Below are 17,129 nucleotides of genomic sequence, written 5' to 3'. Positions count from 1 at the left end.
CCATAAGTGGGCTCCTGGTCCCAATCTTCTTGAGGCTTCGCCGCGGAAAAAAAAAATTATACTACAGCACTCGCCCGCTAATCAATTAAGCCAACTACGCAGGCTACGCTCATACCAAGGAAGCGTCGTGGATGAAAATTTTTATTCAGTCCAGGCAGCTTGTCAAGAATATGGCTAATGAAATAGAGACAATTAGAATCAGTTCATACCACGTGACAAACGTTTTTTCACTTGTCGGTTACTGGGCATCATATCCACACAGAGATAAGTAGCTTTATGCCAGTTTCATCCAGAAAATTACTTTTATTGGGAATTTTTTTATTATCTGCTCATTTCGTATTCGAATCTGGCGTTTGCCTTTTGCCGTAATCGTGATATTTTTATCTCTCTAATGTTTGAACAAATAACCTGACGGAATTAACGTTTATAACGACTGAAAACAAAATAACTGGTTGTAAATGCTTTTGTCTTAACTTAAAAAGTGAAGACGTAAGATGAAAAGAGAGCAACAAAACGTCAACCAGCCATTATAAAAAAACATCATCTGGGAAAGAAGGAAGCATCTGATTTGGCTATTGCGCTTAGGGTAAATAGTCTAGCTTACTGTAGAACGAAACTTACATGTTAGAATACCTCTAAAATGCTCGTCAGAAATTCTAAAAAGAAATGAAAAACCTTGCGCGAGCGCGCAAACTTTATGACGTCACAAACGCATCAGTAGATTCCAAATTAATTTAGGGCCAAATTCTTCCTGTCATGGATAAAGTTTATCGGTCAAAAGTAGGAAAAACCTCCTAACGATTCATTTTAAATGGCTTCCAGTCCAAGAGTAAATGACCGATTTGAAGTTGATAAACAACTTGGCTGTTTCCCTCGAAGTGAAAAGAAAATGAAAACCGCTTCTGAAATGTCACCTAGATCTACAAGAGTTGCCTTCGATGAGAAAGAGAAAGAGCTGATGGAGGTCAGAACCTACTGGCAGGAGGAATATAAAACTAAGGTGAGTGAGATTGCAAGTCTTGAAGCAGCTTTAAAGGATGCCGTAAGATCGAGAAACATTGACGTCGAAGAATTGAGGTTGTCGTACGAAAATGTGCTAGATGCCAGAAACGGCGAGATTTCAGAACTAAGAAGAACTTTGGATGAGCTGACAAGAACTAAAGACGAGATCCTTGCTTCTGCTGAAAAATCCACCGAAAGTAAACTTCGAGCAAAAGACGCGGAAGTAACGAGACTAAGAATCTGGCTTGAAGAAGCTAAAAAGTCTAATGCACAGGGCAGAGAGGTTTTAAATTCTTACCAGAGGAGGGTGGCAGACAAAGAAATAGAGATTGAAGCTGTAAAAAAGTCGAGCGAAGAAAGCATTAAACTTCTGGAGCAGCAGATAGAGAAGCTACAAGCACTGTTATCAGCGGTCATAGACGAAAAAGACAATGACAGTGAAAATACGAAAGTTGCTTTTGATAGTGTAGTTGAAGAAAAGGAGAGGCAGATCGCAATGTTAAAGGAATCGTCAATTAACGAACTAAAGGCTAAAGAAGAAGAAAATAAACGCCACGAGAAAGACATTTTACGCATGGAAGAGGAGTTAGCTGAAAAACAATCAGAAATCGAGCAGATACACGTAACCGTTCAAAATTTACAGAATATCATGAAAGCTAACGAAGAAGAAAGAAATAAACTAACCGAGGTTTTGCGCGTGGCCTCAGAAACGAGAAGGCAAGAAATGATGGAACTACAAGGACAACAACAGAAGTTATTAGATCACAAAGAAAGCGAATTGATGTCGTTGGAAAAGCTGATAAAAGAACAAACCAAACGTCACGAGATGATGCTAAGGGAGAAAGATAAGCAAATCGAAGAAATGTCAGCTAAGTTAGCGTGGGTGGAGACTCAGTTAACAAGCGAATGGTTGGAAAAAGGAAACAAAGAAGATCTCAGTACAAAGTTGACTTCTTTATTGAAAAAGATGGGTGACATGAAGGCAGAAAAAGGAATACTGGAAAAGGATGTCACAGAGTTAGTAAAAGACATTCGTGCAAAGGAAAGCCAACTCAATGACATCCAGAAGAAATGTGAGAGCGAAGCGCAGAAGAAACAAATGTTGCAACAAGACTTTGATTCTTTGACTCGTGATCTTGACAGCTGGAAATCGTCGATGAAATTAATTGAAGGAGAGAGGAACTTCCTTGAAAAGGAAGAAAAAAGTCTTAAGGAAGATTTAGAGAGGAAAAGCAACGCGTTGTGTGAGTTCGAGTGTAAAGTTGAGTCACTGGAATCAATTAGACAAAATCTGGAAACCCTGATTCGCCAACTACGAGAAGAAAATTCTGACGCTCTTCAAACTCAAAAGAACTTGGAACTAGCTTTACTGGAGAAAGATAAAGAGCAGAACTTGTTGAAGGAAAAATTGAACATCACTGAAAAGAAATTTGCTATGGAAATTGAGCACAGAATTATCAAAGAGGAATCCACTGCAGCGACGATAACCAATTTGAGAAGCAACTATGAGGAGTCGCAAAACGAAAATAAACAACTTAAGATAAGTTTAGATGAGCGAGAAAACGACGTTGCAAGTTTAAGTAGGTTATTAGAAAATGCAAAGCAACAAGAACATAAGCTTGATGCGGAATTAGAACACCTTTCCGAAGAGCTAGAAGTTCTGAACGAAAAATTTATGAAAGGAAGAAATGAAAAAGATGCCTTGGAAAGATCGTTGGCAAGTGCGGTAACCTTGAAGCAACAAGAAGTCGAAGAGCTGCAACAAAAACTCGACAAAACCCTTAATGATCATAAACTTGAAATGGAAAAACGGGAGCAATGTTGGAGAGAAGCAATGGCAATAAAGGATGAACTTGTGAAAGATGCGAAAAGATCCTTCGATGAAAGAATTATGTGGAAAGAAAACGAAATACAAAAACTTGAGCGTTTGCTTGAAACAGCAACAAGTGAGTTCCGGTCAGTGAAAGAATCTTTGGAGACAAGCTTAACATTGAGAAAGGAAGAGATTTGTTTTCTGACAAAAGCATTGAATGACAAGGAAGAAAGAATTGCGGAAGTGTTAGGTGCAAATAAAGACATCATGCAGAAAAAGGGTGAATTGGAGGAACTGTTTGAAGAATGCAACACAAAATTGATTGAAGAGACACAAGCTAGACAAATACAAAGTTCAGAAATTGTTCTTGCAAGAGATACAATTTTGAAACTGGAAAGCAACTTGCGCGAGAAGGAGGAAGTGTTAAAGGCTGCTCAAAAAGAAGTTGAAGATCTCCATACACAATTAAAGGAACAGGAAGAGCACTGCGTCACCGAAATCAAAAATATCCTCAACTCAGCTGAAGAAGGATTCAAGGAAAGAGAAAACGTAGCAGAGAAATTAAAGGCCGTTATTCAGAATAATGCGGTTAAATATCACCAAAGTCTTAAAGGGAAAGAGGATAAAATCACCACTTTGAAGAAAGAATTGCAAAACTCAAACAAAGATGTAGAAGACATGAGAGTGAACATGGCAAGCCTCGTACAACAAGCTGACGAAAATGAGGCCAAGCTGAAAAGGGACTTGAAAATAACGCAGGATGAAAGTGATCTGCTTGATAAAAAGCTTTCAGAGCTAAAAGGACGTTTATGGAAGAAAGACAAGGAGTTGGAAATGATGGAAGCAAATATGATAAACGCTGCGTCAGACTTTGAAACGAAACAAAATTTAAGAGACCAAGAAAAAAAGGTAGTTATGGAGGAGCTGAGTAATGAAAGACGTAAAGTACACGAATTAGAAAATAGCTCATCTTGGCTTAAAGGTGAACTGGAAAGGAAAGAATTACTGATGCAGGAAAGAACAGGGAAGTACGAAACATCTGAGGTGGAGTTAAAAGAAACATTAAGCAATCTTTCTAGTCTTCAAGACAATTTTAATCGAGTGAAGGAATTACTGAATTTGGCAGAAAGTGAGAAAGTTTGTGCTGACGAGGTGAAACAAAGTCTGCTTCAAGAGTTGGAAAAACAGAAGCGATATTGTGATGGCAAAGAAGGAAAAATAGCTGTTTTGTTGCACAAAGTTAAGATCTTGAAAAAATCCTCCTTCGAAACTGCTCAGACAAATAAAAAACTTGAAGAAAACATTGCTACTTTGCAGATAAAGTTAAACGAGAAGGCGATAGAAGCGACTACATTGAAAAGCGAACTAGACGGTAAAGAAGAAGAATTTAAACAGCAGTCGTCCCTTCTGGAAGAAATGGAACTCGAAGGAACTGAGTTGAAAAACAAGATAACAGATCTGGAGAAAACAATAAGCTCGCAAAAATCAGAAATAGATGAAGCTATGGGAAGAGAAGAAGAGCTAAAGGAAGCTGTTAAAGATTTGTTAAGAAGTTTGAATGAGAGCGAGGTGAACACCAGAGCGCTTGTCTCAAATTTGGAAGATGGGAAGTCCCAAAACGGAAAGCTTCGCTCCGAATACGAAAACTTTAAGATTTCTGCTATGAAAGAAAAAGGTGAACTGCGTGGAGAGGTGGAACATTTACACAGCGAGCTAGACAAACAGGAGGGTCTGCTTCTTGTTTTAAACAAAGAAAAGGAAAATTTACTGGCTGAGTTAGGTAAGACAAAGCAAGCCGAGGAAAACACGATAACATCTCTGGAATGTCACATTAAGAGCCTTAAAAGAGAGAATTCGAGTTTGATTGACAAAGTTCAAACACTGGAAGAAGAATCGAAGCAGAGGTTTGCGGAGATCGCAGAAGTAAACTCGGCCCTGTTGTCCGCTGAAGTGTCTAAAGAGTTTTTGATCCAAGAAGTAGAACGTTTGAGGTCCTCTGTGTCAGGGAAGGAAGAGAGTTTACGTGAGGTCCACAAATCACTCGAAGCCGCACAAAAGGAGAATAGTCATTTCAAGTACGAGATAACCAGCTTGAAGGAAAACTTGGCTCGATCCGTAAGCGAGAAAGATCATCTACTGGAAAGTTTTGAAGAGATGAAGAGCTCGGCGTCACAAGTGAAACAAAAAATGGAGGAAGTCATGTCCGAGAAAGAAAACACTATTACCAGAGCAGAAGGAATTATTCGCAGCCTAAAGCAGGACAATGAATCTCTGAAGTCACAACTTTTGAAATGCGAGGGAGAAGTAAAGGCTGAAAAGAAAAGTGTTGTTGAATTGTTGGGAAAACGACAAGAGATGTCAGCTGAAATTGACTCACTGAACAGGGACAAAGGAATTCTGGAAGCGTCTCTCAAAGACATGGATTTGTATCCAGTAAAACTCAAGGCCACACAAGGTAACAATTTTGGGATATTAAGGATATCATTTACGGAATCAGGTTGAATAATATTCTGACGAGCAATCCGTTAGACTAACAATTTTTACATGATTTGTCAGTCCAAGAGAGAATATATAATGGCACAAAGAGGGAAACGCCCAGTCTAGCCCTTGGGATATGTGAATTTCTCCAAAGTTATTTTTAGACCAATTAAACGCTTAAAATTAATCGGAATCAGTTGGTTACCGGAGAGGTCCACAAACCTTTATTCAGTGTCGACAAGAGAGAATTCAACAATCGCCATTACAAGATTCTGCATTGTTTACGTTGAGGCAGTCGCGTTTGAACTTGATGACTTTTCATGCAAATTCAATTAAATTGTGCGGACGTCTCAGGAATTATACCTTTGTTTAATTACAACCTCTAAAAACAGCTTTAGTGAAATTCACATATCCCGGCCAACACTCTAAGATTCCCTCTCTGACCCATTATTCTCTCTTGGTCAGTCCTAATCGCCTAGAAATTGGTGCAATTACATTGTAAGCCCCCAATTTCAACAAACCGGTCCCCATCTTGACAGATTACGATGCACCACTAGCCCAATTTCCTTTGCCTTCCTTTGCCTTCTCCTCATTCCTGTTTTAAAAATATATATATTTTATTGATTTCGTCTGACTAGATTCCCTTACCAAGACAAAGAATTCATTGAAAGCAGTAAAAGGACAGTTAAAAGAAGAGCTGGAAGAAAAGAAAACCCTGACCAAAACCATTCAAGATTTGCAGTCGATTAACACTGAGGTAAGTATCCTGCGAACAGAGGTTTCTCTCTTGCATGGTTAGACTGACAAGCGACCGGAACGACTTAATTTGATAAACGCTAAAAGCCATGCAAAAAGAGAAACCTCTGCTCGCGGGGGATGAGGTAAGGTATCCGACAAAGTCTATAGTGACAAACTTGTCAGTGAAAACTGTGGTAACACACCATGCTTCACGTTCGAAACTTATTTGGACAACTTGACAATATAGTCATTTTTCCCAGGTTCCCTAACAATTGAACAGATACTGCTTGCGTGGATCGGTACCGTTAACGTTTTTCTCGTTGCCAAAGTAAGTTACTATAAGGCTTTGAAACTTTTCACGTAGAACTACAAAAGTCTAGCAGATCCTTTTCAAGATCTTACGAAACAAGGCATAAAGAGGGAGCTTGAGCAACGACCACGACGGCTGTGACGAAAACGTCTCTTAAAAAGTGAATTCACGCTGCTTCAAAATTCATCGATCTTATTCCATGTTGCTTAATCTCTCAAATGAATTTTGAATTTTGTGCAGTTGAATTCTAAAGAACTGTATCTAAGTTCAAAAAAAGAATTAGAATTTCGATCATCTTGTTTTCTCGTCCTCAGGCCGAAAATGCGAAATTGGGTAGTTTTACATCGTGGTCGTACAGTGATACACGTGCATAGTTTTGTTTTGCTTGTCTAAACCTATTGCATCTTTGACGTTCTCGTTGTCGTTTTCGTCTTAGCTCCCTAGAGACCTTCAGATTCTAAGACGACTGGCGATTACGAATACGATATTTTCCCAATACTAAGTGGTGCGCGCGCGTTTGCGAGCGTTGTTTTGGCTGGAAAACGTGGTAGCCGTGGCCTTTTTACTCCTAGTATTAGCGAGAATGTGGCAGTGTAGGAAACAGGTTTTCAAGTGCTAGAATTCTTATCACTTTGCAATCGGGAAAGGGCTTAATCTCCTTCCATAAAAATAACCATGATAACTTTTCTGGTAAAAAAAAAAAGTTCAGTGAAGCTTTCCGGGGTATATAGTTTTTAAGAATACGCAAAAAATCTTGTAAGTTATATCGCGTCCTCGCAGCTGTCCTTGTCCTTGAATCTAAAGGTCTGTATTGTCCGGGGGGGACTCCGCATATGAAAGGGGTAAGGATGCTCGTCGGAAAATTTGAATTAAACTCTTAAAGGAGACCTATCTGAGCGTGGCCCAAGCTTTTTTTGTCTCCTAAAAGAGACCACGTTATAGGTTATATTTTTATATTTTTTCGCGTGCAACCCCAAACGAGACCTTCACGGCTAAATATGATGGCGTTTTACCCAGAACACCCTGAGCGAGACCAAAATCCGAAATTTACACCCCTAAGCGAGACGACGAGCATCCCCACCACTTTCATATGCGGAGTCCCCCCCCCCTGTCCCCCTCCCCCGGGCTGTATTGTCCCGGCGTCGATGGAAGTTGGGTTAATTGTTGGTTCTCTTCCCTTTTTGCGAGATTTTTCTCCGGTGCCGGTTTCCCCCTTCCCGCTCTCCTCAAAAATTGACCAACATCCCAAATTCCATGTTCGATCTGGAAGTGAGGAAAAGTGTAAGGCTGCAGGTTTATCAGGCAGTTCTTGGAACTTTCAAGTGTCACCATCTCAAAATATCGTTAGTCTTGACGAAATTGATACGTGTATTTACATGAGCACCTCAAGTGAGGATTAGAGATTTTGAAAAGAACAATCGGCCCTTCCTTACGATCACCGCCCTATTACGAACAGTCTTTGTTGGTCCCAAAGATACGAAAAGTCCTTAAGGTGATTCCATAGTAAAAGAACCTAACATAGATTTTAGCTAAAACTTGGTACACTGATGTAACAAGTCAAGAAGATGATAAAAAAGTAATAAAAAGTGGGGGTCACCGTGCTCGTTTTGACGTCACAATGCTGACAAATACGGCTATTTAGGACCCTTTTACAAAAACCGCGGGCAGCGCAAAACTAGACAAAAAGGAGAGATTTTTTCGATGATGCATGTGACATCACACAGAATTTGACTTTAATGTATTGTTTATCCACTTACGTACCAGAAAAATGCCCTCAATACCCTTGTTTTTACTTTACGCTCCAAAGTAGAATTAAATTGGACGCGCGCTTTTCGACCCGTGATGGCTCAATCCGTACAATTTAGTAAAATTGCCAAAAAACTGAACATAGATTTGTGCCAATTTTTTTCTCATCGAAAGGAAGCACTGTCCTTATTAAAATCATGAAATAAAAAATGGGGGTCACCGTACTCGTTTTTGCGGTAGAGCTGCAGAAAGTGCGCACCAAACGCATTTTCTCCGATTTTTGAGAGAGGACTGGGGCGAGTTTCAAAATAGAATGTATGTGAAAGGAGGAAGAAAGTATTAAAAAATCCGTTTTACAGAATTTACATCGAGATATCACATTTAGGACACAATGTGAGAAAGAAAGTGTTTAAATGAAAATCAAAGTGAGTAAGCACAAGTTAAACATCCACTATCGAGGTTCTCCGAGAGGAGGTCGAACTCAGCAACACGCGTGCTGCTTACGTTATGCACATTCCCAACACATTGAGTCTCACCTTGGCAAGAAACAACAGCAAGCAAAAATTCCAATAGCGTTTCTCTTCAGTCAACTTCATTTTAATAATATTACTTCACATGCTCTTTTTTACGGCGGCCATCTTGTTATGCGCAGTAAGAGATGCGCAGTGCAAAACTAGGGAATCACCTTAACAGTGGAATGCGGACACTTCCGTGATGGCAACGCTAGGTTCTATCTGTAGCAAGGTGTTTCGACTGTATATATACTTAAAGTGTATTCGAAACGAAAACTTTTATGGAAAAATTCAGGAATTATTTTTTGACAATTATACATTTCGTTTTTCTTTAGCTGAAGAAAAAACTTGATGTGCAAGCAACTGTCAAGCATGCTGAGCTGGAATTAGTAAAGTAAGGAGTACTTATTCAAATGTATATTATCTATTGACTATCTTAAAGTGACGAAGATTTTTACAAATGAATCGAAATGAATAACGAGATATATTAACAAGAGACACAAAGGTATCGTAAAAATACCCACGCGAGGAGGGAATCCAAACAACCTTAAAACTTAAACATTTCTTAATCCTTTTAAATGCCAAAAAAATCCTTCTTCCCGTTAATTGTGCCTTAAAGTGAAGATAAAAAATCACAATCAGGTCAGATCTACCGCCGTAGGTTTTATTAATAAACTGTCTTGTTGAAAACTGAATCCGTTAGTCGTTGCATTACATTGGTCGGACCAAACTTAAACCTGCTTACCTGCCTGCTTACTTGCTTTATAATGAGCTCTGTTTCAGTCAGACTAAAATGTCTTTCACACTTTGAAAGGATAAAATTCCTTTGAACGTATTTAAATTAAGTTTAAAAAAGGCTGAGGTGACAGAAATTTTCACTGACTTAGTCGTTTATGAATTCACTAACAGTTACTGAAGAAGAAATGTATCTGATATGGGCAACGACTAACGGATTCAATTTTGAACTGAACAGTTCATTAAAAGAAAGTATGGGAGTACTATAGCCTATAGGGATAAACTTAGACACTCAAAGTCAAAGAAAATAAAAAAGGATCACGCAATAGCAAAATAAGCTCTGTCGACCCAGGCTACCGTTTTTGAAAAGAAATGGCAGCTAAAGGGCGAAAATAAACCAGGAAAGAATATTTTAAAAGCACTCGTTGAAAGTTAACAGCAATATCCCATGGAAAAGAGCTGTTCTATCAACAGTAATCAAAAAGCAAAGGAATGGTGAAAAAGCAGTGTACTTTAATATTTTCGTAGGAAACAACTTGAAGAGAAGAACAAAGAATTTTATGATCTAAAAGTAGCAAGCACGACACAAGAGATGAACTTGAGAGAAGCACAGTTGAAAATTAAGGAAGTTGAAAGCTCACTTAAAAATGAGACCGCCTTCCGTCAGTCCGTATCTGTTAGGTATGAGGTAACTGTTTGGAACGTTATTTACTGTCAAGCAACTCTCTTGGACAAAAATGTTAAGAACAAATGGACGTTGCCACGTCTACTTTCAAGATAAAGCTCTTGAAAGCACTGGCAACCCCCAAAACTCCCTCCCCCTTCCCCGCCAAAGGAAATGTTGAAGTACAGCTGGATCATTTCTGACCCTGACTTAACAACATCGACCAGGGTGGGGCGAGGTGACGTGCCTTGTTACTATCTTGGAAAAAATGTTAAGAATTTTGCAAAAAATGCACTTTTTTTAGGGTATTTTTGTAGGGTAAGAAAGTGATAAACTCTTAACATTTTTTGTCCAAGATAGTAGCTAGATTTAAGACGGCAATCTTACGTACTATATTCTAAATCCGTGACGATTGACAAAATGTTACCGAGCCACTTGTCAGTCAGAATGTGACTGTGGTTGCGAACCGTACACATCTTTTCTCTGCAGTGCCTCCCTCCCGACAGTATTCCAAAAGCAGAATATTAAATTAGGGTGGCTGAACACAGTCTGATAGGTTGTCGATCGTTGCCATTCATTGTGGTGTTATTTTAACACTCGTTGCAAGTATTAAGCTCAAATATGGCACGAGCAATGTATAGTTTTCAAGACATTACATTTGTTAGGTTAAATGTAAGATTGCGATCCTTACTATGGCAACAAGGATAACTGAAAACAAGCCTAAAGTTTGAACTAATTAGGTTTACGCAAAATCCAGTCATTGAATTTCCGTAAAAATTTGCATACAGCGTACAATAAGTAACCCTCATTTTCTTAAAAAAAAAAAACAACAACAACAACAACTTAACCAAATTGTAACAAAGCGTTGTTTAGATCTGGCTGGACAGTTCCAAAGACACGAGAACGGGGTTGTTGCTTTTTTTTATTCATTATCAAACAAAACTGAGCTACTCCAGTTCAAACACCATGACTCAGGCTTCACGCTGTGGACGCTCTGTTACAGACGTTTCGTTTTCGTTTCTTGTGTATTCGGTTGAAAAGATTACCTTCCAGCGTTCTGCGAACTTTGTCATTGACTATTTTACAGAAATGATCAGCTGCAGCAGGAGGTCACAGTCTTGCGAGAACGAAACAAAAATGAACTCAGTATTTTGAAAAAGTCACTGGATGTTGCTATCGGGAGATGGTAAGAGAATCGTTCAGCTTTGTCCATTCGAAAACCTGTATTTCCTGTAGAAGCGATATTTATTTTAACACCATTGTTACTTAACTATTTGTCAGGGAATCAGGTTTACATAGTAAGTGCAGCGACCAAGCTCAGACTCAGTGTGTTGAGAAAATGGACAATAAAACAATTCAGAAATTACGGGAACTTTACTTTAAAGTAAGTGCCTTTAATTTTCCTTAAACTGCGTATTTAAACAGTTATTTTTGCTCCTTTTAATACAGTTTTATTTTAGAACAGACTGCATCATCGTCATTGAAAATTGCGACCCTCTTGACTGCCACGATAACGGTGGTCTTCCATTTTACTGAAAATTCACCTTTGTCAAAATACACTTAAGCTTAAAAGGCTTTCAGGATTTTAACAACCAATTGAATCTCTTTCTCTCATATCTCGTAACCATGGCAACTGATTGAGGACAAATTTTGTCAAAATGTCTAAAACATAAGGTAAGGTAAGCCAGAAAGTTGACAAAAAGTCGTTCTAGTCAAAAACTAGCGAAAGGCGTCCACCTTCCCCGAAGACGAAATTTGAAACTCTCTCTTGTTGTACTTTCTAAACGATGTAGCAGCAAATATTATTTTTTAAGCTAACCTGTTTATCCTTTATTGATGTAAATATTGCAGCATTTTTTAAAAGTTTTCTCTGAACATAGTTTGTTCGTGTTATAGGTTTCAGAGCTTGAAACACAGCTGAACCAAGAGAAAAATGATCACCTTTTATCACTGGCTCAGGTCCGAGTAGAAGGGCAAAGATACATGACAGGGGAATTACGAACGGATTGATATTTTTTATCTTACTCTACAGTGGTTTTTTATCAGCTATCTGATAACATATTTCTTACTAGCTGTCACCTTGTACCAGAATGCTAATTATTTACAACTGATTCAATGTAATTTTGAACGCTTTCTTAAAATCTACCCTTTTAATTACTGATGGTTTTTTTTTGCGGTCGTTTGAAATAAATCGCACTTTATGACTTCAAATAAAACTTTCCTTAATTGAAACCCTGAAAGTCTCTTGACATCATTATTCTACTAGTATGAAAAAGAATTGAGTATCGTCTATAATTGACCTAAAAACTAGATGAAAACAGGCACCAGTGGTCATTCTTTGTCCAGTCGTCGATTTACACATTTTCCTCACTTGAGGGGTACTGGTTTGTGTTTGTTCGCATGGTACTCTTGAAATGTCTGATTTGGCTCTGCCTATTCCCCTCTTAATTCGTGTCAAACATTATATGGCGGCCAATCAATCCATCCGACGGATAACTAGTGTAGGTCATAAACAATTTTCCTTTCCTAATTGCTTGTTTGCACGTGACATCACAGCGACTATGTTGGTGATCAAGAACAAAAGCATTTCTCTACTCTGGGAACTAAACTCCACTTTCAGGTAAATTCTACAAAAAAACAGTTTGTTGTATTGACCACAAACATGGCCGCCTTCTCACGTGGTTGCAAACCAAGAATATTGAGCCACTGCCTCAAAATAAACTTTTCAAGAGCTCCCATTCAACACTTCGGCCTTCACTGCAGCAGAGTAATAATTACCTTTCCATGTCCTTTATTGACTCCCGCGTCGTTAACTTGGTGTAAACCAGAATTGAACGATCCCCCTCCCCCTGCGGTTCCTGAAGTCTTAGTGCCGGTAATTCCTCCACCAGAATAACCCCCACCGCCACCCCCATGAGTTACTGCACATCCTCCCCCACCAAATCCTCCATTTTGTACTGCTACATGTTCTCCTCCAGTACCACCGGCAAGAAAACTTCTAGCCGGAGTGATGCCAGTATTTGTTGGTGCATCCCCGTCTCCCCTATATCCTGCCCCCGAGCTGGCTTTGATGTCTGGGGAGTCGAAAGTTTTGTTCACTGTTTGATATCGGAATCCACCAATTCCGCCATACCCACCATATTGCGTACCATTCTCCGATTTTTGCCCTGGGTCACCATCTCCGTAGCTAGGTTTCGCCAAGCTCCCACCCCCACCCCCACCAGCGATAACAATTATGGTATTGTCCACAAGCGTAACAAACGTTCCTCCACCCCCTCCTCCCGGACGCTGATTAAAAGACTCGGTTAATAGGCCCTGCTGACCAACCAAAATCTTCAATGCTGTTCCTTTGTTAAAGTAGAAGGTTCCTTTTATCCTTGCACCCAGTCCACCGAGCTTCCATCCTGAACAGGTTTGGCAGGTACCATTTCCTCCAGAGGCACCAAAGGCCTCTATAACGTAAGTCCCGGATTCAGGTACTTTCCAAAACTGAATGCCTTGTTGTACATCTACCTGCCCCTCTAGAGAAGTTCTTTTGTAGCCTTCAAGTTGTGCTTTGGTAGGGCCATCTTTTCCTCTCGCTCCCAAGGTGGTAAATATAAATCGGTTTGTTTTCACGTCAATGAATTCACCATATACATATCCTAGAGCATTAGTGAGGCTTGCATTACTGTTTTTTCGGCAACTTACTCTATTGAGCTCACATAAACCTTTCTCGAAAAGTTCCAGTGTTTTTATAAAATTAAATGAGAGGCAATTTGACTGTAACAAGCAAAGGTGGGCACATGCCTGAATGCCTTGAGTCAGGTGGCTGGATATGACGTAATCGAAAAGTACATAGTCGTCATACAAGTTTGTAAATGACGAAGCCGTTATGTCGAAGCGCGTCAACGCCGTTGAGATCGAGAGGAAAGTTGAGAAAAAGAACAAATGGAACATCAAGCATCTGAAAATACGAAAAAAAGAAAAACTACTAGACTGGAATACACTGTTTTATATCTTATATTTCCACGACCCCTCTGTTAGTCTTAGCAATGAAACCCTTCAGAATGTCCATCGATTGCTGAATTCTATCATCTCTCACTATGAGTGAGGTCAACTGCTAAACCCTCTAATTTAAATAAGTTTTATTTCATGATAAGGAAAAAAACTGTTTTTCACATAAAAAGACTTTGCACTTAGCCCCGGCTTTAAACTCTGAGATGACCCTTTTCCAAGTAGCATCACATAACAACTTCATGACGTAATGATTACGTCATAATCCACTAACAGCCGCCATCTTTTGGGCCAATATTGCTTCAAAAAAGATTCAAATCCATTGTAAAAAGGATAATGATATTATTAATGGAGAGAATTCTGTTACAATGATAAAAATTGTTACTCCAGTAACGTAACACCGTGTTTGCTTGCTCTCAACGACTATCTCCAGAAGTCACTGCTACCATTTTTAACGATATTTCTCTGTGTTTACTTTGGTGATTGCCTTCAGAAGATCTTTCTTTTTTTCTAAATATCACAGTTAATTTTGTTCGATTAAAGTTTAGAAGCAAAACGTAAGGCTGTCTGAGGTCTGAAGACCTCATTAACTCATCCAAAAATGTATCAAGTATTCCTGCTGTCTTCCAAAAGCAAAAAAAAATAAAATAAAATCATTTAAAGGAAGTAAACTATTTACATAGTTCATGAATTCACTCTTCCGAAAGTTCTCTACGTATCATTGTTATAAATTATCCCCAGCAAGGCACAAAACAATACACAATTCTGACTGCGCTTTGGTAGTTTTGCAGTGTTAAACAAGATGATATGTCAGGTTTTCGAATACAGGAACACATACTAATCTTAATAGGTTGAGTGTAAAAACTTCGACCTTTCAGCTCTGCCCTGGCTTTAATTAGCATGTTATTTCTCTTTCACTGTAAATAAAATACATTCATAGTTTCCTGTATTATTGACGTGTTGTCCCGAGATGAGGAAGACTTATTGAAATAAAACTGAATGCAACGATCATGGTAAATGGTTAGAGAAAGTGTCAGAGATAAGAAAAGAAGAAAGTAAAAATGAGCAATCGAAATGATGACAACTTTATCCTAGACGTGTCTTTAGTGGCAGCAAGAAATGGTGGTTTTTAAAATATAATAGACAAATATCTTTGTTTGAATAAAATACGAAGTTATCGCGTGAGAACATACTATGTATTTCAAATTCGGGTTGAAAATTTTTGAAACATTAACGTTGAATATTTTCTGTTCAGTATGAATCTTATTGGGTTTTTAAACTGAAAAGTTGTCGAAAAGACCTGACATTTCACTAGGGTAAATGACTTAATTTTTTTGTTCCAGACTAATACAGAATGAGCGTCATATTTCACAGTCTTAGAGACGAAACACTCATCAGTGAACGTTTCATTTCAGAAAAGGCCATGAAAAATTAACAGTTACAGAATTTTTGTTAATTGTGATAAAAAGAAATTAAATACAAACAGACGCGTTACTTAGTAAACGAATTCCAGTTATAGGAAATGAATATTTCGTTTTGGATTTGGTTTTTAGTTTTGAGGAAAATGTATTTTAGCAATTGTGATTTTTTTCATTAATTATTATTAATTTTTTTTTTGCCGGTTTGTATCTTTTGAATAAAGAAAAAAGGCTAAAAGGAACAAGCTTAAACCAGTTTGTCTGAGCAGCTTCAATGTGCCGTACGTTAATCTTTAAGACGTAAGGTCAGAATAATTCGCGCAGATTGTTTTCTTTTGGCATGAGGTACTGAACGTAGAAGAAAATGAATGAACTGAGATATGAGACTAACCTTCTGAATACTTTTCTGCTCATTTCTTCTGGGTAGTTCTGTTCAATTTAAGGTTTGATATAACATGATTTAAAGGGCGTGTTGATACTGGAAGCGCAATTCAGGAAATTTCAGCTGTCATTACCTGAACAAACAAATGTTTTTCGGGGGCAGTAAAGCACTTGGCAAATCAGAACCTGTCAATCAACCTTCGAGTATTGATTATTGCAGCATAGCCTGTGAGGAATTTTAATTCAGAATTAGATTCGAGCACGTTCTTGATTTGTCACGACTTAATCCAATTTTTAATTTTGGATAAATTGATTCCGCAATTTCGTAAAACCTCGTTAAAACAATTGGGAGAAACGCAATCTGTCTATTTTGACCAATGAGAAATAGATTGGCTTGACGCTTGGCAAGAAACTACTGCGGGTCAAAGACTACAACAGTACTGAACTGCTCGAGTTGGGAACCATCTCTGTAATTGTAGTTGTTGTCCTCATTTATGTGGGAAGGATTGTCATCATGAATGCAGAAACTAACACTTATTTCAGGCCATTTACATTGTCATTCGATAAATTTTTAAGTGATTATCCAAGCAGTCGGCTTATTTCACTCTAAAACTGAAGATTTTGACCCACAGGAGATCGCTAAAAACCAAATCACCCATGTTTTGGGTGTGTTTTTTGAGGTTTAAAGACCGACCAGTTCTTATCGGTTCCATATTCGCCCTTTCTTCAATGACGTGAAGGCGTTTGTTAATTCGTCAAGCAAATCAAATTAAAAGTATCCTGAATTTTTTAAAAAAGAAAAAAGAATCCTTCACCTTGTTATCCCAGCTCCTGTTCTCTCGTGAGTTTACATTGCAAAAAATCAACTTTACCAATATCTAATTATACAAAATATACATGTAGTGAGACGTTTTAATCGATGTGTACGTTTTCATAGGAACAAATCTAATACCTCCCACAAATTCACTGCTCAAAATAGTAACGTTAAAAGGGTTTAGACCTCTCTTGCTTAAAAGACCTCACTTAACCTAACCTTTAGTAACAAAGCCTTGTGGAAAGTGTCGTCAACCAGCGAATTCATTGTACTCCTAGCCGACTGTTAGTTAAATGTGAGTGAGGTTATTCAAATGGTTCCCCAAAATTAGCTTCAAACTCTGTTCGAAAAAGTTAAACTTAATGGAAATTAGATGAGCCATCCTGCAGAGTCTTTCACTTGCTCAATTTTGGCGTACTCCAGATAGACTTTGCATGAATCGAGTAAGATATTTGTAGAGCATGCGCTGCATGTTGCTAGGATACAGTCTCCAAAGAAGATCTGATAGCCGTGCGCTTGGTA

The 17,129-nt window shown here is 38.5% G+C and overlaps 2 protein-coding genes across 2 annotated transcripts; one reads left to right on the top strand and one right to left on the bottom strand.

Moving 5' to 3' along the window:
* Nucleotides 1-593: 593 nt before the first annotated feature.
* Nucleotides 594-12,152, top strand: LOC140952160 (uncharacterized). The gene is made up of 7 exons (XM_073401585.1): nucleotides 594-5,270; nucleotides 5,932-6,050; nucleotides 8,935-8,993; nucleotides 9,863-10,015; nucleotides 11,086-11,184; nucleotides 11,280-11,382; nucleotides 11,895-12,152. Exons 1-7 carry the CDS (start codon nucleotides 812-814, stop codon nucleotides 12,006-12,008), a joined length of 5,106 nt encoding a protein of 1,701 aa, XP_073257686.1. The 5' UTR covers nucleotides 594-811; the 3' UTR covers nucleotides 12,009-12,152.
* A 199-nt stretch (nucleotides 12,153-12,351) lies between these two features.
* On the bottom strand, nucleotides 12,352-13,956 carry LOC140952620 (uncharacterized). The gene has a single exon (XM_073402053.1). The coding sequence runs from the start codon at nucleotides 13,935-13,937 to the stop codon at nucleotides 12,753-12,755; it is 1,185 nt and encodes a 394-aa protein (XP_073258154.1). The 5' UTR covers nucleotides 13,938-13,956; the 3' UTR covers nucleotides 12,352-12,752.
* Nucleotides 13,957-17,129: the final 3,173 nt, after the last annotated feature.

Source organism: Porites lutea, chromosome 11, assembly GCF_958299795.1.
Source record: "Porites lutea chromosome 11, jaPorLute2.1, whole genome shotgun sequence".
Lineage (NCBI taxonomy): Eukaryota > Metazoa > Cnidaria > Anthozoa > Scleractinia > Poritidae > Porites > Porites lutea.
Note: the sequence above shows the minus strand (reverse complement) of the source record. Positions and strands in the feature narration are given on the sequence as shown.

What these genes read in the sequence shown, in the direction of transcription:
- LOC140952160 (XM_073401585.1), top strand. Translation starts at nt 812, where the DNA reads ATGGCTTCCAGTCCAAGAGTAAATGACCGATTTGAAGTTGATAAACAA. An exon ending in GCTGAGCTGGAATTAGTAAA is followed by an intron (nt 8,994 to 9,862) that starts GTAAGGAGTACT and finishes ATATTTTCGTAG; the next exon opens with GAAACAACTTGAAGAGAAGA. An exon ending in GATGTTGCTATCGGGAGATG is followed by an intron (nt 11,185 to 11,279) that starts GTAAGAGAATCG and finishes ACTATTTGTCAG; the next exon opens with GGAATCAGGTTTACATAGTA.
- LOC140952620 (XM_073402053.1), bottom strand. Translation starts at nt 13,937, where the DNA reads ATGTTCCATTTGTTCTTTTTCTCAACTTTCCTCTCGATCTCAACGGCG.